The 23,633-nt window shown below is 37.1% G+C and overlaps 1 protein-coding gene across 7 annotated transcripts in view; it reads left to right on the top strand.

Moving 5' to 3' along the window:
- Positions 1-23,633, top strand: part of MAP2K5 (mitogen-activated protein kinase kinase 5) — a 280,465-nt gene that overhangs the window by 54,484 nt on the left and 202,348 nt on the right. For all 7 annotated transcript variants that reach the window (XR_010746200.1, XR_010746199.1, XM_066342718.1 and 4 more), the window contains exons 7-8: positions 963-1,011; positions 9,591-9,655. Coding sequence is in view for 5 of the 7 variants with exons in the window: in XM_066342718.1 (XP_066198815.1) it covers positions 963-1,011; positions 9,591-9,655 (114 nt within the window). In the remaining 2 variants the exon portion in view is untranslated. The remainder of the gene's footprint in view (positions 1-962; positions 1,012-9,590; positions 9,656-23,633) is intronic.

Below are 23,633 nucleotides of genomic sequence, written 5' to 3'. Positions count from 1 at the left end.
AACTGCCACTTTAGTGCATGGATTCTTAGACTTGGGAGGACATTATTAAAGTTTAGAACCCTTGTTTGAGGTCATGTTTTATAAAATCTGGGGAAAGTCGAGACTAAGGCTTCATAGACTGCATATGACCATAGCAGAAGTATTTAGAAAGAAAAAGAATTACGACTTGGAATAGTAAGTGGTCAAATGTGAAGTCTGAGATTTTTCTCAAATAATATAATTTATGAGAGTACCAATGGTGACTATTTATCAAACACTAGCACATGCCAAGCCACTGGGCTAGGTTCAAGGGTAGGAGGAGAGTGGAATATATAGACAGGTGAGTGAGATGTGGCCTGTGTTCTCAAGGAGCTTTCAGTCTTGTGGAAGGTGTGCTGGGATGAAAGACAGATGACTAACAGGGAGGACAGTTACTTGGGAAGGTGAGATTCAGAGAGAATGAGTAGCCTATCGTGGAACACACAGCTAGTGAAGACCAGGATTTATTTCTACTACAGATTTGCTTCCCAGGAACTGAATTGTAACTAATTAGAGTAAAAGATCAGGATTTAAACCATTGTATCTTTTGAAGTTCTGTAATCTTTGAGTGCTGTGAACAGTCCAAGAGTGCATTGATAAGTACTTTGTATTTAGCAGAGGAAGAGTCCACATGAAATAGCCACTGAAAGGCTGCCCAAAGGCAGCAGAACTAATAGCCAAAATGGTCACTGATGTAATCTGCATCAGTATTCTAGCTTCATTTTGACTGTCGGCTTCTTCATTGCTTTAAATTATATACTAACAGGGTTCCAGTCTCTTTATTAATATCTTTGCCATTTGGCCAGTTACTTTTGAAAAAATAGTATACAGTGAGAAGGATGTAAAGAGTATAGTCCCTATATATCTGTTTTACTCTAGAATTTTCAATGGTGTTCAAGGGTGTCAACAATCTTGCCATTAAAAATTATGTCTTCCCTTTCCAGCTTAAAGAAGTCTTCTGCTGAACTGAAAAAAATATTAGCCAATGGCCAGGTAGGTGTCATTACATATTAATATTTTCAGGTAGTAGTAACTTATTATGTCTAGTTTTTGTATCCATAAACTTAACAAACAGATAAAGAGTCTATGAATGTCTTCTTGTCATAAATGAATTACACGGCTTAATTTGATTGGCAGAACAATTTGCAGCCCGTTTTTCAAACTGTGCTAATGGGTTTCACTCCCGACAGATTGAAGTACCATGCACACACCCTGCTGCCATCTCAGTTTAAAAAAAGTTAATCAGTTCTGAACAAGTGTGTCAACCCATGGGTTGTCGAAATGGCCCTGTATCCTGAGGTGACTGTTTCTTTCATTATCTTTGGGGAGAAAAAAATAAACCAAACTGTTACTTTCTCACCTTAGCACAGTTCTTTTCTCCTGAAACTAACACTGGATTTTCAGGAAACGGAATGGCAGCAGACCTTTGGCATTTAAAATTCCTAAGCTTTAGGAGCCCTGGTTTGCCTAGTTGACTGGCCATCTTAAAGCTGCATGACCTAACCCACCCAGTGAGGGGCAAACGGGCCTGCAGGCCACTTATTTCTCACTAATTTTGATTCAAGTAAATGGACACATCTGAAATAGTATAGTGCTTTTAAACATACACTGGTAAATTAAGCTACCTACAGGGTCCTCGATTCTTCAATAGCAACATAAATGTGTTCTAATGTTTGTTATAGAGGGAGCCCTTTGATAGCCTTGGAGGCAGGCGCCTGTCCATTGCGATTAAGCCTGCCTATTAGGCTCTATTGACTGAGACATCTGTGTCACTGCAAATAAAAGACTCTTATTGATTTTCTTAACTGCTGTTCACTTCCCGTCCATGTTTCGAAGGCTGAAATCTTAATTATCTCAGATGCTTATTCAGTGCCTTCACATGCTGACCTCTCCAAGCCTCATTGGCATTTCATGAATCAAGTACTTGTAGTGGAGCATGTCAAGAAGACAAAGCTGGGTCCTTGTGCTTCTCCTTTAATATCACCTGTAACTTTGTGGCCTAATGGATGCATGTGCCACAAAACGGTGACTGTATGGTGGCGCTTCTGGAAGCCTTCCTTACTTAGCACACAATCTCTTGAATACAGTTAGATACAGGAAGTTGATCTGGTTTTGATATCTGATCATCATCCAGAGTGTGTGAATAAATTCTAGTTCTTACATGTTGTATATGCAGCTAAGGAGAATCTGGTGTTATATGTATAATCTTCACAGCCTCAGAATTTTAAGTCGTATTTGTCTGATATTCTTGAGTTCAAGCAGTCAAAGGTTTGTTTTAGATTGAGGTTCACATTTATGTCCCTCAGGTGCCCTGTATGTATTCAGACCCAGCAGGAAACAAAACTGATGAAAAACAAATATTAAGCCTGGGATATTTATGTATCTTCAGCATCTTGTTACTAATTGTAATTTATGTATGAGCCACTTGTGTTCTTCAGCTGGAAAAGATATTTCAAAATTGACATAAATTAAGAAGCTTTAACTACATTTGTTCAACGCAGACAATGGAAAATAACCTGTCATAGATTCCCCTTTCAAAAATGAAAAAGTTGATCTCTACTGCAAAAATAAATATTCTGAAATGTTCCTAGTGGTTTGACAACAAACCTAGTATCATAAATATCTTAGTGGTCTCAGTGATGAGATTCTCCATGGTAGAAGATTGTAATGGCAGTGATTTTTGACACTTAAAGATTATTTATTGCTTTCCCTTGGGAATGTTATATTTTCTTTCTTTTAAGGATTAGCCTTTTCTATATTTACTTTCATTCATAAAAACAAACTAAACTACCCCCTCCCCACTATTGAAAGTCTTCAAAAATACCTCCTTCTTTTCCTAATTCCTCAATTCCTCTGTGCCATAAGGTAACTAAAGAGTGAGCGAGATTGCATTGCATGAGGTAATGTGCACAGCTGTAGGCGTCAGTAAATTTCTGGGCTGAACACTGACACCATTTGATATGGAAGATGTAAGTCACATTTAACGATACTTTAACACTTGAGCATAGTTTTTTTTTATTTTAGTGGTTTATGCTCTCAAGCATTAATAATGATTTGCCTTTCCACTAGCCTCCACTTAGATTTAATAAGGAATTCATATTAATCATTAAAAGAAAGGGACATGATTCTTCAAGATAATCAAATATTGACAGGTTAGAAATAGCTTTCTGCCTGGGTTCATTGATATAGGTTATGTGATATAAATATTTATTTCTTTTCTGTCACTCAGAGTAAATGCCACCAATTGATTCAGCATTGATATAGTGTCAACAGTTCATAAGAAACATTTGACTGGCTTGTGTTTTCCGATTAGTCTCTGCTCTATAAAGTGGGATTTACTAAATCTCTCCAATTGTCTGCTCATGGAGTGTGACTGCTTTCTGAAACCATTATTGCTTCGATTTGTGAAGCAAAGGTCTAGGGATAGGACTAGTTTCTGTCAGACCTTTACATATAAAATAAGGATTAATTGAGCATTTTTATTTTAATGATTTATAAGCGATAGGTACTGATTCTTATTAACACAAGCAGACAATAAACAAAGAATATTTTCTTTGCCAATCCATAATTGAATTCCATTTCATTTTTTCCCATTAATTTCATTAATATCTTATTAAATCAAGCACTTTTTAAAAAGTTTGACATTTAGTCTTTGGAAATAGAGATACCATTTTTCTGTTACTGCTTAAATAGAGGACTCTTTTTTTCTAGCTTAAAAAATCGTAAGGTATTTTTGGCATGTTTTATTTAGAACTGTAAATCAGTACCAATTATGTGTTTTCTGAATGTGTTTTTCCACTTCAGCTTTAGTGTGGTAACATCTGTTTAACCTTGACACTTGATTTGAGACATTAAAAATGGCCCAGTAGGTCAATTTAAAGCATTTTAAAAGGACAGTTACTCCAAGTATGTGTAACTTTGACCTTTTCATTTCTGAAGTTGTTTTTCTTTTTTTATGTTTTAGATTTGATAGGAGATTTTGTCACAGTATTTTCTTATTCTTAATAAATCAAGTATAAATGTACTGAGAAGTCACAAATCTGGAACTAATTCTGATCCTACTGCCTGTTTGGCTGGTATTTTGAGAACTTCAAATGCCTTTAGAAAAACTTGTGTTTTTGGGAAAAAAAGTAGAGGAAGAAAACTAGGTATTGTACTATAAAATTAGCTTTAAAAACTAATTCTCACCAACATATAAAGCTCTTAGGTTCTTACAGTTCATCTTAGCTCCCATATGGAGACGGAAACATAAATGAGACCGTGTATGTAAGTCCAGATGACACGACACCCCCACGCACCCACACAGCCTTTCTGCCCTGGGTTGTCACATCTACATCTCTGTCACGGCACCTGCCTCTTCCAGCCGGAGCAGAGCCCAGTGCCAGTCATCTCTCCCAAGTCATTTGCTGTCTTGGCAGGTGACATGTAATCATAGCTCTCATGGCTTTTTCTTCTTCCACCTTCACATCTGTTATTCTGCCTTTTATTTGCTTTTTTTAGTCAAAACAAGGGAACTGAGTTATATTTAAAATTTATTTTGGTATCTTTATTGAATAAAAATTTTATTTCACCTCGTTTCTATGTAATGAGTTATGTGATTTTAAAAGTTTTTTTCCTTAAAAACAACTACCATACTAATGAAATTGCTTTTCACCTGTGAGTGCCCGTCAGTTGATTTTCCTTGTGTGCCCATGCCCGTGGATGAAGAGGTCATCCCTCTATACCAGGGGTAGTCAACCTTTTTATACCTACCGCCCACTTTTGTATCTCTGTTAGTAGTAAAATTTTCTAACTGCCCATCGGTTCCACAGTAATGATGATTTATAAAGTAGGGAAGCAACTTTACTTTATAAAATTTATAAAGCAGAATTACAGCAAGTTAAAGCATATAATAATAATTACTTACCAAGTACTTTGTGTTGGATTTTTGCTAAGTTTAGCAGAATAAATCTTTATTTATTCTGCTAAATTTTATACTTTGGTTGCTCTGCTACCGCCCACCATGAAAGCTGGAGCGCCCACTCGTGGGCGGTAGGAACCAGGTTGACTACCACTGCTCTGTACTCACACATGAGAGAAACTGCTAAGATAGGGCCTCTAGCGGAGCATATGAAAGACTGAATTCTAGTCTTGACTAGTTGTTATTGATTAGTTATCTGACCTATGTTGGGATAAATGCTTTTAAATACTGTAAAATTCTGTGATTTTTATGATATCTGGTTCTATCAATTTAAACATTGTACTCTGTGGTTTTTAACCCCCCCTTTTCATTGTAATGTGCATTCTTCCTATGCTTCATTTTTAAAAGTTGGATTAATATGCTTATCTATGCCAGTGATTTTCAACCTTTTTTGAGCCGCGGCACATTTTTTACATTTACAAAATCCTGGGGCACACCACCTACCAAAATGACACAAAATGACACTTTAACACAGTACATATTATACATATAGTTAATAATATAGTTTCTGAATGTATTTATACTCACTTAATGTGAAACCTGGGCCTGTTTTGATGAATACAAAAGGGATATCCTGGCAGGAATGGTAGAAAGACACACACGAAGCTCTTCCTCAACAGTTCTCAGTCTCTCTCTGTTTTTAGTTTTTATCGCAGTCAAGCTTGAGAAGCTCAGCTCACATAGATATGTGGTTGAAAACGGGAGCAATGTCAAAATAGCTTTGTTGGCCAGAATGGGGAACTCCTTGGCAACAGATAACCAAAAACTGTCCAAAGGAAGATCAGCAAACTTTAGCTTTAAAGTTAGATAACATTGTGATGCATTGTATATCACCCTCTGCAAGGGCCTCTTTTAAAAAGAAAAAGGTCAAATATCTATATACACCATCAGGATAGACATAACCAGCTGAGGCTGAGGCTTCATCTAGTGGTGGCAACCTTTACCTTCAGTCCTGACCAGGATTAGAAATCAGGACCATGGGGAGGAGTAGCAGCTTCAACTACTAGCCACGGCCACACAATGACAAGTGCACAGCAGCCCGAGCGGGGACCTTCCTGGGTGTGGATGAGAGGTGGCCTACTATTGGTTCATTGCTAGTGGTCGGGATGAATCCTAGAAGGTGATTGGCCAGTGAGCATTCCCTGTGCCTCCACTCTTCCTGTCGCTGATAGCTAGATGGATTGTGAGGGGAATGTTTATGTTCGGATGGAGGCGGCTGGCGGTGCGCCAGATAAATAGCCTCCGTGGGCCGTATCCAGCATGCAGGCCGTAGTTTGGGGACCCATGTTTAATTTCCCCATGGCACACCTGACCATGTCTCACGGCATACTAGTGTGCCGCGGCACACTGGTTGAAAAACACTGGTCTATGCTAATAAGGCTAAAATATTGTTTCTTGATCCCTTTAATGATTTTTCATATTGCTCAGGTCAATGAAAATAATACATTTTGATCAGAGTTATGAAATTCTGAAAATTTTGTTTCTACTAATTGGTTCTAGTAGTTTTCCTTTGTGAAACTTTTTTAACATCAATGATATTTGTATATTATATAAAATTAGAAAATTCAAATAAGCAAAAAGAAAAAGAATCTGATATTTTAGAATAGAAAAATTTATCAGTGAGTTCACAGGCCAAGAACCTGTCTGTAAAACTTTAAAACATTGTAGAAACACTTTACCCATTTTTTAATGGATACTGTCTTTTTAAGTGACATTGTTCTAGAACTTGTTCAAAACTGTTTTTATCTTTGTGCATCATATACCGTCTTCCTCATTATCTGAGGGATGCCGGATCCCATCCTTGAATTTGCTTGCAAAGTGCTTAGCACATATGCGTGCTTGTGCACACACAGACACACACACACACACACATACACACAACATACAACATTTCCTATCTTCTGACTGTGTTGGGTGCCTACCATTCCTGCTTAGGTTGGAGTGCTGGGAGTGCTGAGTGGGTGCCTGCTCCTCTTCAGTTCTTTCAACCTAGTGGGTAAAAGACTGTGATGTCAGGATTGTAATGGTTGAGTCTTCTCAGAGACATTTCATACTTACTCCTTTGCCTACTCTTCCTTCAATAAAATACCACAAAATCAAATGCCCCCCACAGTCCTAGGTTTATCCCAGTGTAGTATGGACTGTGTAATATCAGTATATCTTGGTGTGTGTATTTTTTTGAAAGGAAACTACTGGTCCTTTTACCTGGAAGGCCCTGATGGCTTGATGGAAGTAGAGGGGGATATGACCACTGATGTGGCCTTCTAGAGCCCAGCTCCTATATATATATCCTCCATAACTACAGCCTGTTTACTCTTAAATCTCAGTGCCACTAATTTAGAATTTGTAGGCTTGAGTGAAATTTACTTCTACAAATTTACTTCAAGCCATGAAGAGTGTGCACCTTGTTAAGCAAGTTAATGATACAGATTAGATTGTTAGTCATGTAGACCAGTGTTTCTCAACTGCGGGTTTGCAGACTGTTGCCAGTTCGTCAGAAATTTCATGCCAGACTGTGAAAGAGTTAACCACCATGAAGGATGAAGATTACAGACCCAATGATTATAGACTGTATAGTTTTCATACACATCAGGGTGGTTAACTCTCTGGCAGTTGAAAACCACTGGTATAGACTACCTAGAGAAATATCTTAAAGGAATAAGGAATTAGCATATTTGTACCCACGAGTAGACACTGCTGTTTACATGTGTATCCTTCATCCATGTATCAAAGGAAACACAATAACAACTTTGCTAGTTGAGGACCTCAAGTTGCTTTATGTGCTATTTTTTAAATGCTGTCTTAAAATTTATCATTTGGTCTGGAACAGTGTTGGGCAAACTCATTAGTCAACAGAGGCAAATATCAACAGTACAACGATTGAAATTTCTTTTGAGAGCCAAATTTTTTAAACTTGAACTATATAGGTAGGTACATTTCTTATCGAGGTAGTGCCCGCATGTGGTATTTTGTGGAAGAGCCACACTCAAGGGGCTAAAGAGCCGCATGTGACTCATGAGCCACAGTTTGCCGACCAGGGATCTAGAGTAATGATTTCTTTTCTTCATGCCACATCTTTACACAGGTTAAACTATGGTTGTTGTTGTTTCAGTGTTAGTAATATAAAAGTAGTGAAGAACAGAATTTTCCTGAAATGGGGAAATAGTTACCAGTTTGTCTGACTTGTCTGTCGTTTTTCCACTGACCCTAAATATAGTAATAAGCTAATTGCAAATTGCATCCATCAGGTTTTACTACAATTAAATTGGGTACAGAATTGGCCTTCACATATTAGTCTGTCAGTATTCTTTTAGGATTGGCAAAACTGCTTGGAAAGGAAGCTGTTTCTGTTCCTGCACTGTACTCCTAATTATCACAGCCCTCGGAAGCTTCAGCCTCAGAAATGTGTAGAAGAAAATATTTCCCTTGATAAATGAAACCTTGCTTTATTCAATTGGTGAAGTTTAGAGTACAGCGAAATAGTTAAGCTTTACTATAATGGTCTGAAAGCAAACTATTTTTTTTTCCAAGTGATATTGAATTAAAAACTCCATCCATTTTTTGCCCATGCAAGGCAGTGCAATTCCCTGGAAATTGATTTTTTTTTTCAGGGCTTAGTATGGCTTATCCCAAGCTTTAGCTATATGGAAAATAACACCTTTATTGAAGCCACTTAGTGACTGAGGTTGGCAGGTAATTTTTAAGCAACTGGACCAGTGTGTAGAAAATTACTGAATACATCAAGTACTGTATAATCTGACTAGTGTTAAAGTCATTTGATAAATAATTATTTAGGGAGTTCTTTAAAACTCTAAAACATTACTTTGTTGGTGTTAAAATAATTCACTACTGTTTGTGTTACAAATGAGAGGCGTATTTGTGGTAATAATGGTTTTATAGAACCTAGGAAACTGTGTTTGCTGTTCTATAAAATTATGGAAATGACTTTAATTTATAAGAATCACACGCTTATATGTTTTCCCTTTATGCATTATAATATTTGACTATATGTGCATCTTGAAATGCATTGATTTGGCACTTTTCCATCAGCATAATGTGATTCCTACCCGGTTATTGCTGTATACTAATTTATCATTTCCAGAGAAAAACTGTGTCTACTCTAGGAAAATCATTAACATTATTCAGTTTGTTTAATGTTAATTGTAGGGTCACCTGAAGAGTTTTCAGGGGCTCATTTATTTACAGATCATGTATTAGGTTACTGGGGTGTGTGTGTTGTCTCCCCAAGTTTGACTTTGGTTATGTGCAGCACTGTTTGACATTGGTTATCTGTAGTACTGGAGACTGTGTTCTTATCAGTATCTCTGACCTGACCCTTTTGAGCTATGTTATATCATTCCATTTTGACACCTTTTATCAAACTTTAATGAAATGACCCAGGCAAACAAATTGTCATTAAACTTTCCATCACTTTGTCCCTTGGTATCGTCTTTTATAAATTGGACAGCAAATGTTGTATTGATCTTCTCGTTCTTGCAGCTGAACTTGAAATGACCCAGACTGCTTGTTGTTTATGGCCCAGAGTTGCTTTTCCTTGACATTTCCATCCACAGCATGACACCTTTTTTGTTTTTCTTTCTTTCTTGTGGAGATGAATGAACAAGACATACGGTATCGAGACACTCTTGGTCATGGCAACGGAGGCACAGTCTACAAGTGAGTAGTCAATTTTGTTTAAACTTTCTATCCACTTTTGTCACATGTGTATCCAAGTTCTCCTTGGCAAAGATTTTTAAATGACCACCAGTGCTCAGATTTTATTTCCACATTTGACCCCCAAATTCTGCAAGGCATTTATTTTCTCAGGAATTGCTTGGAAAAGTGCATTTATATTGCCTTTTAAATATTTCCGAGGCTGCATCTCTCCTGGGTGAGCTGTTAATAGTTCACCATTAGCCAGTGTACCTTTAACTGGCCTGAAGTTTAATGCATTTTCTTCCTTCGCTCTTTAACACCCTGGTTTTTTTTTAAAACTTGCCAGCACCCAGTGCTAGTCCCCTGCCTGTTTACAGCTCTGCCCAGTGGAAGACAGACCTTATAAATACTTCTGCTGTGCCCTGTGCCGACACTATAAGTTATTAAAAAGCCTTTTCCTGTTGTATTTTCTTCTCTCCTCCCCTTACTCCCCTGAGAGAATTTCTACACATTGATGAATATGTTGTTATAAAATTCTCCCAAATTTTCAGTTGCACTCCCTAAGGGAGTGTTCATTTTCATATTAAAAAATAGTAACCATAGAAAATAGTTCTCTTGACAGGGAAGTCTTTCTCATGCAATAGTGCAAAGTTTAAACTACATAATGTAATATCTGATACTTAATAGTCTGCAATGGTGTATGAAAAATATTCCACCGGGAATTAAAAAATCCATACTCTCTATGAAAGCCCTGAGGGATTAATAAAGCTTTCCTCCAGAGAGCTCTTCCCTGGATATACGCTAACCCTGCATCACGTTATGATTGTGTTTTTATCTTAGATATTTTACCACTGATATTAATATATATTTTCAAAGTTGCAAAATAATTTGTTTTCTAATTGGTTACTAATGTTCTTAGAATTTTAAGTTCTAGCTAACCACGTGAATACAGATAAAAATTGCCCTGTTGCCCTGTGACCATGAAGGGCACATCCTAAAATCGCAGAACAACCTCCACATGTAGATGCAGCTTTGGCATAGAATTAGATTTATCAGAGTTAGAAGCTCCTTTGAAGTCATCTGCTCCAGTCCTCCACCCAGAGCTTCAGTCTCCTCTGCAGATAGATCCAGGATGTGAGTTCCTTCTTCTGAATACTGTCCTATAAGAACTTATGTTTACATATTTGGAATATTTTTTCCTAGAGGTGACTGGGTACTGTGAATAGTTGGTCTGAATGTTAAGTGCTTCCACTAGGGCTATTCATAAAATTAAGTAGTGACATATTTCTTATATAGTCCTTGGGTCTTGCCTATAAAATATTTGATGGCTAGTGTGTTTAATGAGTTTCAGGTTACTCATGGCCTCCCTGGATCATGCTAGCATTCCTTCCCATGCAGCCTGCACAAATGCAGCCTTCCCATGCAGTTCTGCACAAATAGCATCTCTTCATTTTACTCTTCCCCTTATTCTTAGCAGAATTGAATTTTACCCTATTCCAAAGGTTCTTGGTACCTTTGGAAAGGAAAGAAGGAACATGTACTCTCCAATTTTCTTCTCTTGAGTTCCCTGAAGGGAGCTGTTTTCAAAGCCTCAACCTTTCTCTTGAATGCGTTCATGCTGATAGCCAGATACAGTAACACAAGAATTATTTCTAGCAACTCTTTGGATTCCTTTTATTGGCTTCAAATGGAATCCAAAAACATTTCCTTAGACTCCTAACCCTTTTCTTGTTTGTGCTGTTCCACCAAATGTGTAACTGTCTTGAATGTTCGTATTTTTAAATTGAAGGCCTGTTATGAATTTACTATCCTAGTTTGTTCCAGAAGGGAGAAAATAGAAGACCACACAACCCCAGCAAATAATTTTTATTAGAAATAATATTCTAATGCTAAAATTCTTATCTTTTATCTTAAATCACAGGTTTATATTAAAAAGGGGAGATACAGAGAAATAGAGGTAACATGTCTACCCAGGAAGGAAAAAATTATAACAAAATGATGTTAGTATTTTTAAAAATATTATTTTTATTGTGATAAAATACATATAACATAAAATACACCATCGCAGTTATTTTTAAGTCTACAGTTCAGTGGTGTTAAGTACACTCACATTGCTGTGCACCCATCACCACTGTCCAGCTGCAGAACTCTTTTCATCTTGCAAATTTAACACCCTGTGCCCCATTTGCCTGGTTTATGTTGTTTTTAGCAAGAAGCATGGCCAGTACTTCTCCTTTTATTAGGGTTAGCATATTCAAGGAAGCATCCTCCCACATGTCCTTCGCCCAGGTTCTCTATGCTGGACTGCTGCAGTGACATTAGCAGCTTATCCTAAGAGTTCATTTAACTACCATTTCTTTGGCTCAGTATGCATGTTGTAAGATTTAATTTTTTTGAGAGAGGCTGTTTATGGAGGGTGAGTGGCAGTATCAAGATCATTTTAGTACTTTATTTTGTGTCATTGATTTCTTATGGAAAGAGGACATTTCAGTTATTGCCTAGGACCTAGTAGGTGCTTCTTAAGGGGAAAGGACACGAAGATACCAAGTCGTATCACTACTTGTCATTGATCACTAGCCTTCATTTCTTCCTGGGCTTCAGTGTATGTTGCTCTTATGTTCCTGGCTTTAAGTTCAGCACAAAGAAATGGTGTAATCATCAGAAATGAAAATCCACTTTAAAGTCTCTATAAATGTGTTATAATTGACTTCTTCCTACACTAAGTTTACCTTAATGGTGTTGACTATAAAAATTGTGATTTTTTTAAACAAAATGGTTATATTACAGGCCATGCTACATAAACTAGATGAAGAAAATATTGGAAAAATCCACTCATTGGTGACAAAACTGCCAATGGGCCAATTTAAATTTTTTTATAAAGTATAGTAAAGCAAATTAAATGCAAAGCAAAAGTTTAATATTTTAGTCATATTTGCTCTACTTGATGGGATATTGTGATTTTCAAGGGAAAACTGCAGTATATATTACTCAATTGTCAATCACATTTTCATCCCCCAAGTCTAGATGTTCTCCCAATTGTGCAATATGAAATTCTGGGCCCAGGCATTTGAACCTAGTGTGGAGTCTGTGTATGTCCCCTATTCCTTGGATTACTAATTTGGGTAAAATAAATAATAAAAGACATACCTTAGATTAAAATATAGCTCAAGTCTTGGATGAAGAACAATTTAGGAAAAAGAAATGAGTGCACTTTCATTATTGCTCCATTTACCACCGTGCTACAAGTTGTTCCAGAAAAAATTAATTCAGGAAAGACCCATGTTCTGTTCCCCTCTGAGAGAGCCACAGTGAATTTCAAATTCTTTGAGAAAGAGAGAACAGTTATATGTTTGGTTAAGTGTGGGGCCTCTGAGTTTGAGTCTTGTATCTGCTACTGTGTGACCTTGGGAAGGTTATATAATGTCTTCTGCCTCAGTTTCTCCATGTGCAAAATGGGAGTAATAATAAAACCTGTCTTACAAAGTTGTTGTGAGGTTAAATGAGATGTTCCATAGAAAAGGCTTACCACTGTGACTGGCACTAAATGTTAGCTGCTGGTTAATAGTAGTACGGATAACAGAAAAAGCATTAAGCCTTGTGCTTCCTATGCTTACTTGGCCGTGGGATTCTTTTTCTGAGATATAGCTATAAACATCTCACAGAATTAGAGTTGTGTTGAATTAGCTTCAAGAAGATCTGCGTTATATGTAGTATACTTCTGTATTCTCTTCTCTAGTTGTCTCAATAGTATGATTATTATATCTTGCATATTATCTTACAATGATTTTTTAAAAGTTTCACAACATTCCTCTGTGTTGCTGTAGTTTACTTTATAATTGCTTCAGGACAGCTGGTATAGTGGTAAGCCTATTGACCACTGGAGAGAGCCAGGGCTCGCTTTCCTGTGACCATTCAGTAGCAGAGCACCTCTTCACAGCACCTCTTCCTTTCACTCTCTTTTCCCCTCAGGCAGTGTTGTTTCTCAAGGTCAAGCAGAATCCATTGTGTTTCCTTCTATTTTTCTACTGTACCCTGCATAGTCCTAAGGATAGCATAGATCAGGGGTCCTCAAACTACGGCCCGCTGGCCACATGTGGCCCCCTGAGGCCATTTATCCAGCCCCTGCTGCACTTCCAGAAGGGGCACCTCTTTCATTGGTGGTCAGTGAGAGGAGCACAGGATCCTGTGCTCTTGGAGCACCGTATGTGGCGGCACCGCAAAGCACAGCATCACTCAGGTACAGTACTACTTCTGGTGACACGGGACGCACGTGTCATGGCTCCAGAAGCGCGTCATATCACTTGTTACGGCTAGCAGTGACAAATATGGAACCAGACATTGACCATCTCATTAGCCAAAAGCAGGCCCATAGTTCCCATTGAAATACTGGTCAGTTTGTTGATTTAAATTTACGTGTTCTTTATTTTAAATATTGTATTTGTTCCCGTTTTGTTTTTTTACTTTAAAATAAGATATGTGCAGTGTGCATAGGGATTTGTTCATAGTTTTTTTTTTATAGTCTGGCCCTCCAACGGTCTGAGGGACAGTGAACTGGCCCCCTGTGAAAAAAGTTTGGGGACCCCTGGCATAGATGCTTTATACAGGGTGCCTGAAATGGAAGAGACAAGTGGAGGTTTTTTCAAGCAGGTTTTAGTAAGGCCCTTTAATTGAGTCCTTCCCATATCTAGCTAGTTTTAGATACAGTGTAATATAGAGGCTGCATAATTGTTTTAGAACATTAACCTAGAAAAAATAGGATTTTTTAAACTGAGGGTATGTATTCAAATGATTAATTATCTTGCAAATGTTAAACCTTTGAGTACTTAGTATCCATTAACCCAATATACCAGTTACTGTTCTCTTTTCTTAGCTATTATGTCACATTGAAATGAAAGTAATTAACAGCCCTGGTTACTTTGGAAATACTGTGATAATGAAGGAAGGCCAGTCACTCAGGTTCTTTGCTCCTTCCTCACAGTTTGCTGGAGTAACTTAAGCTTTGGGTCCAGAAATGCAGTAACATTTAACTCTTAGGACTTAAGTCATGCTAAGCCAGTTAGCCAACAAGCGCTTAGGATCATTTTTATATTTTTCCTATATGTATGTTATTCAGGCTAAGATTCAAGTTGTCAGCTTTTTGGCTATGTATTCTAGCCTCTAGGTGTTTGAAAACAGTAGTGAATTTTCTACCTCCAATTAAGTCTAATGTAGATTTGTGGAAGAATTTTCTCAGTGAAATAATAGGTAGCATATATGCTGTCTAAGTGAAGTTTTGAAGATTGGATATATGCCATTATTTAAGAACTAATTTGATTATATCTAGAGACAGAGGAAGGAAGGGATAATAAATTTATGAGGTATTTGTTGGGCAGTAAGGTTAGGATGGTCCTTGGACATGGTGACTGAGATCACGTGCACTGCTAAATTGTACTCTGCCCTTGTGTTGTGACTGTTCAGGCCAACTAAAACTTTACGTGTGTGTTTTGGAGCTGAAATTTTATCAGTTACATGATTTATTGCATGAAAATTAGAAGCTCTGAGAGTGGGTTATACAAAATAAGAAAATACATTGTTACATAATTAAATGCTGCTTAGTAAACAAAACTTTCAAATCAGGGGAATCCTAAGGGGAAACATAACAAGGGCCCTTGATGAAATCTATGTGGAACCACACTGTACTCCGAAAACTCTCCCTTCTTCTTTGACCAGCTGACCTTGAGTTGTCAAACCTGAACAGCAGTAGGGCTGACCCCAGCATCTCCACTACTGCATCAGGAGCTCCCTTATCCTTTCTGTTTTCCTTGAAGTGCATCTTATAAATTAAGAGTAGTTTTTAAATGGTCTTGTTATTGACCCAAGAGTAAGGTGATGGTTTGATTTATTTTAACTTTAAATTTCCAATCAAATGAAGAGCTGTTTCCTTGCAGCCAAGATCATATTTTTAACAAGCAAACAAGACTTCATCTTAATGCAAAATTAAATACTTACATATGGCTGGATTGCATTATAGTATCATGTGCAAGCAAGGACATTAATATTTCTAGAATCAATGAGTATTTGTCAAATGAAATTAATTATGTATGATTCCCTCTCCTCTCAGTATTCCCTGTTATAGGTTTATTTCATACAATAATATGTATTGTATTGATTAGAATTTAAAGAATGAACCTGAGCTTGTGATTCTCTATTCCTTCCCCACCTTCGCTTCCCCCCTCCACATTCCTATAGCTTCACACGTGTTCATATCCATTATTACAATGATGGATTATTGGCATCTAACCAACATGACAGGATGTCACAGGTCGCTGAGCAGAGATTTTCAGACTCTGTTTCCATTTGAATTAACTATTATTGAAATAGTTTATTGAGATTGAAGTATTGATCATTTTTTGCTAACCTTGGCTTAAGGGAAGGAAGAAGAGGCGATGTTTTTGAAAGACGCTAAATTTCATTTTTTAAAATCTCATTTATTTAGCCTTTTCTTCTTTCTATTTTATAGCCCCTATTTTTTTATTGCTTGGAAAAGTGTATCTTGGCTTTATTTTTATGACAGTGTAATTATACTTCAGAAATGCACTTGATTACTACGGGTAACAAAATTGTTCTAGTATATTGTTTTGGCCAATATTGCTATACAAACAACTTTTCAGTCAATTGAGTCTGGTAAAAATCAATACATTATGGTAATATTTCATGTGTGAATTTGCTGAATCTAAGTATTTCAACACCATCTCCTTTCAAGGAAATGTAGTTTTGAAGTGGCAAGACTTCTAATATTTTATAAAAATGCTTTCTTGATAAAGAAATTTAAAGTCCCCAGCAGAAGTGTTTCAAAGTTCCCCAGCATAAGCTCACTTCTGTTTTTTATAGGGAGAGATCTAGTTTCCATTTGTAACCTATTCTCTGTCTGCATTAGGAGAGTATAACATTTGGGTTTGACTTCATGTTGTAGTTTGCCACTTTTGGGTTCAAAAGTGTTTTGGTTCTGGCTACTAAGCTTACAGGGAGATGTGGATAGTTCAGAGACCACCTACTGGAACATGGAGAGAATATAAGGGTCTCAGAATTGTGTCCGTCTGGTCCTCCTTCATTCATCTGTTGAACTGTCATGTTCTGAGCATGTGCTGTGTGGAGGGCAGTGTACTGGCTGTCGGGGACAGCCCAGCTCTCATTGGACTGCGTCCAGATGGAGAAGCTCTGCGCACAGGTTAGTATGGGTTGTGTCTGGGTCATCTGAGTGGGCTTCCTCGCAGGGCCTAAGGCTGTGCCTTACCTACTGTGACCACTTAGTGTTTCAGGAATTAACTTTCAGAAGAACCTAAGGATAGACACAAAGTGTTGTCCATTGCTAGGTGGCTCTGGGAGGTGTGGATTCTCCTACCTTAGGCAGAACGACACGGCTCTTGTTCAGAACTGCTGAGAAAGGAGTTCCCACTGTGACCTGGACCTGACATGACTGCAGAGGTCCTCTGGCATCTGGTGTTCCAGGACTGAACTCAGCACTCACCTGTCATAGAAATATTAGGTCAGGTGTTGCTTGATTTTGTTCTTTCAAATTTTGTCTTACTGTAGATTCATTTATTTATTAAACAAATACTTACCAAGGGTTTCTCTGTGCCAAGGACTGTTCTGAGCCCATGGAAGTCTGCTAGTGAAGAAGACAGACAAGTTCCCTGTGCTCCTGGACTCACACTCGTGGGCCAGACAGACAGTAATCAAGGAAATGAATACCTAAGTAAGATGCTATCAGACCTTGCGAGTGCTGTAAAGAATGTGAAGTAGGTGGTCAGCAAGGCTTCTCTGAGGGGGTGGTATTTGAGCTGAGGCCTGAAGGACAGGAAGGAGGCAGTCACGGGAATCTGGGAAAAGAACCTTGCAGGCAGAAGGAACCACTCTCAGCAAAACCTAAGATGGGTGTGAACATCTTGTGTCTAGACCCACATGGTTGGAGTAGTGTGAGCTCAGGAGAGCAGAGAGATGGGCAGGGCCTGATCATGCTGCTTCGTTCAGAACTTGCTAAGTCTGTGCTAAGAAGGCATGGCTAATCTGATTACGAAGCCAGAAGGATTAAATGGTATGCCCAAGGTCAAATCAAGATTAGAACTAGTGGCAATCATCGTTGTATACCTTAAATTCATATAGGTTTTATTTGTCAATTATACCTTAATATGAAAGCTGGAGGAAAGAAAGACTAGACCTCAGATCTTCTGACACCTAGATCAGTACTTTGGGACTACTTCTTAAGCCAGGGCTTTTCTGTTTGTCATTCACTCTTGTGAGTTTCCTCATTTTTAACCCATATTACTTTTGAATATAAGATACAAATTAATAGATAACTCTGAAAGTTAGTGATGTGTCATCTCTAATTGTTAATTTTAGAGAATTTTTGGGAGATATTAAAATAACCATTCCTTGGCTAACAATTATTGCAATATAACTTGTTATTTGGTTTTTACTCATTGGGTTCTTCACTTACTAAAACCTAGAACTATAAACCTAAACTATAAACTAAACTTACTAAACTTCACTTACTAAAACCTAGAATTATAAACCTAAACTATAGGTTTATAAAGGTTATAAATTATAGTTTATAAACCTAAAGGTTATAGTTTATAACCTTTATAAACCTAGAGTTTTATAATTAAATAACTAGATTAATTGTATGGTTATACTAGTGGAGGTGGTGCATTTCTTGACTTATAAGGCACATTAATTTTTCTTTAGCTGTTTTGCAGTATCTGATGTGTTAGAAAATTGTAGTCCTATGGTTGGCATACAGCACAAGAAAATATTTGTATACCATAGCATCTAGGGTATTTACTTAAATTGCTTTTTTGGAAAATAATTCACTGGAAAGTCCAAAAGGCATTTACTGTGTATAACTTTCTGCTAGTTTTTTTCATTGCTCTGTTGTTGGTTATTTTGATATAAAAGACCATGTTTCCATTAAATTGTTGCTTTACTGGAGTGAAATATGTTCGGTTTCTGACTTGTGCACTAACGCTAAATTGGAGGGGCAGATTACTAAATTAGAGGGGCAATAGCAGTAGAGATTTAGGCTATGGATATTAATCATAAAGCGTTTTTTTTTTATAAAGTTTAAAACATTAATTTTGTTTTAAGTGTGACTTTGTATTATGTTATCCTCTTGACTCTAAAATTTCCATACTTTTCCTTGTCAGTATTACAAAAGAAAGAAAGAATGAAAAAGAATGTACAATATTATTTCTGAAAGCAGAGTTTGTGGTGTTTGTTTTGTGGATTCAAATAATGAAATGAAAAATGTTCAGACAAAATTAGAACTTGCTTTAAGGCATAATCAATAAAGCATTTTAACAAGCTTAGTGTATTTGGAAAATATGTATTGTGTAAGGTTCTCAAACATACTGATTCTATTATGACTGCTAACTGTAGCAGCAAAATGTAACAATATACTTAGTCAATAAACATAAAGCCCTGATTAAACCATAGTTAAGTTTTCTAAAAAGTTATCTAAAAACTGAATAAAATATGTTTTTACATTTCTCAGCAGTAAAATGTATAGCTAATGAAATTTTATAGTGGTAGAGAAAAATGATACATGGGATAAAAAGTAGAATGAATTTTTACCATAAACACGTGTACCAAGTTAGGTGTCTGTACACCATTTATTTCTTTTCCCTTTTAACTTGTTTTGAAGGTGACTGTTAGTGTAGCAGAGTATAACCACGGGGTAAGTGACGGAAAGTGCAAATGAGAAGTTTCTCTGCTTCCTGGAAATCGAAGTAAAATATTTCAAGGTCTTGCCTGCCTACATACACCGAGAACACAGAGGTGCGCAGGATCATGGTGGCTGCATTTCCATTTCCAAACCGGGCCCCATCACGTGCACACGGTTAATCCCCCAGCAGCATTAGAAAGTAGCTGGGTAGGTGAGGCATTGCCACTGGACCTCAGTACTGTCTTATTTCTTAACCCCTTCCCAGTGCCCTTCCTAGTACATAACTACATTTTGGTTCTGTGAGAACTAAAGCAAGCTGTTTGCAAGCCTAAGAATTTTTGCTGGCATTTTCTAGCAAATACACTACAGATGCATTTTTTATTTTTTCCATCGGATGCATGTAACTTATGGATGACCCACATGAGCAAGCAGCTGTCTCCTGTCTTTCCTCCTTTCCCTGGAACTTGGAATCTTTAAAGTAACTGATTTAACCCAGTGTTAAAAATGTCACTTTACCATATGATTCTCCAGAAATTATATTTTGGGTTTTTTTTCATTGCCCGTGATTTTGTGAGTATATTTTGTGTGTATTGAAATCATCTTTGGAATCATGGTGTTTTGGCTGCTAGTCTTTAAGAGGAAGTCAGTTTTCCTCCTCCCACACAGACCGTACTTCCTCTGTGCTTCCATTAATCTTACTTGGAAAATATGTGTGACATCTTTAAGCCTTAATCTCTTGAACGGATTGGCAAATACCGCCTTTTCTTGACTAATCTCAGAGGCTGTAAAACAAACAAAATGTTGCTTAATTTTTCAAGAGAATATTTTAGTACAGTTTATGTATTTATGGAAGTCACTGAAGATAGCTCAAAAAAATTATGGAATTGAGTTTAGAATCTGAGTACCTTACATCTGTTGTCCAAAACATAGCTCCTCAACATAGAGGCACAGTGCTCTGCTCAGGGAAGTCACTGACATTCCTTCCTGTTTTGGGGTTTAAATATGACTGTTCCTAGATGGTAGAAGAGGAGATGGTAGTTTGAGTGTTGTTCAGATTTTATGTTAAAAGAAATAGTCCTTCCTGGTTTGTTTTGACCCTAGTCATGATACGCCCATTTGATGAAGTCTGTTATGCACAAAAGTGCACAAAATGAAGATAAAGTGCCTCTCTCCAGCCTGACAAAAGCTATTCCTTTGCAGAATGGTAGCTGCAGTGAAAGTAAATAAATGAATGGACAGCAATCACAGCCTAGTTGATGAAACTGTTCAATTAAAGCACAGGCATTTACATGGTGTAATTTCCCTAAATTGCCAATGAGCCCCTTTAGACACAACCAGTGTTCAAATTGATTTCAGCATTGATTTTGGCTGAAGCTGATAAATTTCTGCTTGTTAGTTAAAGTAATTTTGCAGAAGACTTTGTACTGCAGTATTGAAGTGTTCATTTAGCTGATGGTTAAAAGAGGAGTTATTTACAGAGGCCTCTACTGTTGTTCTGAGATGGGACAATTCCCCAATCATCTTTTACTTTTAATTTTTTAGGCTTCAGTATACCAATCAATAGGTGATTGAAACTGATTAAAACTTATCCAACCAGCTGCCTATGGCAGTTTAATTAGAGGCTGGATGATTCTTAAATTAAAGTTGTCTTATTTTCATTGTGTAACCATCTTCCAGAAGAGTAAAGGACTAACAATGCTGAAAACTTAGTTTGGCTTTGTTAAGGTATCTTGCAAATGTTAATTCAATAGCTATTTCTAAAGGCAACTCAAAAATGTATTCAGAGTATTTTGGCCTTCTAGAGATTAGAAGTAATAATATACTTACTTGCTAGCCAAGGAATTTTATTTTTTTTCAGGCAAAGGGCTAACCTGTAGTACAATGAGATATGTGAAAGAGCAGCTATTTGTAATATGTATCTTACTTCATAAACAAGGCGAACACCTGATCTTATTTTTTAAATACTTTGGTACAGGCTGAAATTAGCCACCACAGTATTTTGTGTATCTTCCCCATGAAAACCATTAGCTTTGAATTTATGTTTTTTTGTTTGAAGGTCTGGATTAAAATCAATCTCTAATAAATTAAAAAAAAAACAAATATTTTCACATAATTACATGTTGACTTTTCACCAGTATTGTGGGCTGGGTTATAGAAGAGAGATTGTTGTCTTTGCTTTTTCCCCAGGGAAGCTTCCCCATACTCATTTTCTCTAGTGTGGGACAATTTCTTGAGTTTTTAATGGAAATGGGTTAATATTTCTGTCATAGGGGACATATTACATCTGGTACTACAGGGAAGAAGGGAATAAATGGCTCACTTTTCAGAGGTGCATTTACTCTTTGACCCACTAGGGTCCTATTTAGTGTTCTAGGAGAGGTAATTTAGTAAATTGTACTCCAGTGGCCTGAAAAAGTTAATGCAACTCTGAAAAGTGAGTCATTCAATCGATTCTCTCTATTGCTTTTTAAAAATCAACACTGACCATATCCAGAGAACCTTGAAGACAGCTGGAGTCGGAGAGGATCTAGAAGCAGCCAGTTTATATTCACACAGGCTTATTGGGACAGGCGTTGGATTTGGCTTCAAAGAACTTGTATCTCCTTTCCATCCCAATGCTTATCAGATAAGAACCTTGAAGCCTGTTAACTTCACGAAGCCCATCCTTTGCTTACCTGCAAAGTGGGGATAATAAGGATATCTACCTTACAAATGTTTGTGCAAAGCAAGTAGCTTCTCTTTATATAAAAAAAAACTTTTTATAAACTATAAAGCACAATAGAATATTATTAGTAGGAAGAAGTTTCTGAAATAGACATTTTTGTACCTGATTTTGGAAAGGGATTTATTATTAGCTTTCCACCAAGAAACTGTGAGCAGAGATTACATTGTAATGAAACCATTTCAATGGAGAGAAGTTGCCTAGCTAGTTAATCCTCAAGGTGTTCCTACTTCCCCCACATGTATTGCCTAACTACTCCATTTCTTTCTTTTATTCTTACCATCAAGCTTTATTTCTCTTGCCTCTCTGTTTTGCCCATTACATTTTTTTTTAGAACCTTTGTTAAGAGATCACTGTGACGGTAGTTTCCTTGATCTCAAAGGTATTTAGGCCATATATTAAAAGACATTACTCTAGTTGATGTGGGGAGTGTTAGAGGCTTGAACCAAGCCATATCAGTTTATGGAAGAAATATGGAGGCAGTGATGACCACATTAACTTTGAGGCAGGTGTGGGAGTAAAAAGGGGTCTATAACCCGAGTAAATAGAAAGAAGAAGACATGATAAAGTGTAGGGTTATGGTAGCTTTTCTCTGATTGGAAATCTTTCTAACCCAGCCAAGCTCCCCATATCATGTTACGTTGGTTTGTAAGCCCTGTGTATGATCACCATCTTGAGAGAGTTGTTATTATCTGTAACCTAATAACTTGTTTGGTTTGACACTTAAACTGTTGGGGGCCCCTGTGTGTGGGGCATTGTTTAACAACAAAGCATTTTGCAATCAGTAGTCAAGCATCTGTAATGGAATTTAGGCAGAAGGAAGGTTGGCATAGACTGTTATTTGAACTAGTACAGTCTACGTAAAAGCTTCTTTTTACAGTTGCTGTTTACTTTGAATTTCCTATTTTAACAGCTAGAGCCTGGCTAATGTGTTTATTGTGGAAGGCAACAACTGTCAATGTTGATTTCCCTGAAACTATTTGAATTTTTTCTGTGGATGGCCATTTTAGTATGTGACATACTGTATTGGTAAAATCCAGTCCCAAAGAAACCTACAAAGAGAACAAATCTCTAAAACAGTCAAGCAATAAAACAAGTTTTTCATTAACTGAACCACAGCTAGTTTACGTTTGGTTACTGAAAACATTGTTATATTAAAAGATGACCGGTGGGGGGGAGTGTTAATTAATCTGCCAGGGTAACAAAAGATTTTTTGTTTTGTTTGTATATGTATGTATAATATATACTCAAATGCATTTATGCACTTGACTTTTTAAGGCAAAGAAGGGCACTACCTGTTTGATGTAGACTTCAATATTGTTCAGCCTTCTCATCTTTTGGCACAATATAATACAGCCAACTCTCAGCTTCCTTATTTTAAATAGAAGACTCAAAATGTATCACCTCATGCTGAGTATCTATCTCCTAGTGGTGCGTTTAGCTCTTTAATTTCCATCATCTCTTTTCTTTTCATTTTAATTTTCTTTTGTGCCAAGGCTATAAAGTCTTGGAATGGAAAAACTTCTAAATTGGAGAAAGACTTCTGTTGGTTATTCTAAACAACATATATGTAGTGG

Source organism: Saccopteryx leptura, chromosome 6, assembly GCF_036850995.1.
Source record: "Saccopteryx leptura isolate mSacLep1 chromosome 6, mSacLep1_pri_phased_curated, whole genome shotgun sequence".
NCBI classification, from domain to species: domain Eukaryota; kingdom Metazoa; phylum Chordata; class Mammalia; order Chiroptera; family Emballonuridae; genus Saccopteryx; species Saccopteryx leptura.
Note: the sequence above shows the minus strand (reverse complement) of the source record. Positions and strands in the feature narration are given on the sequence as shown.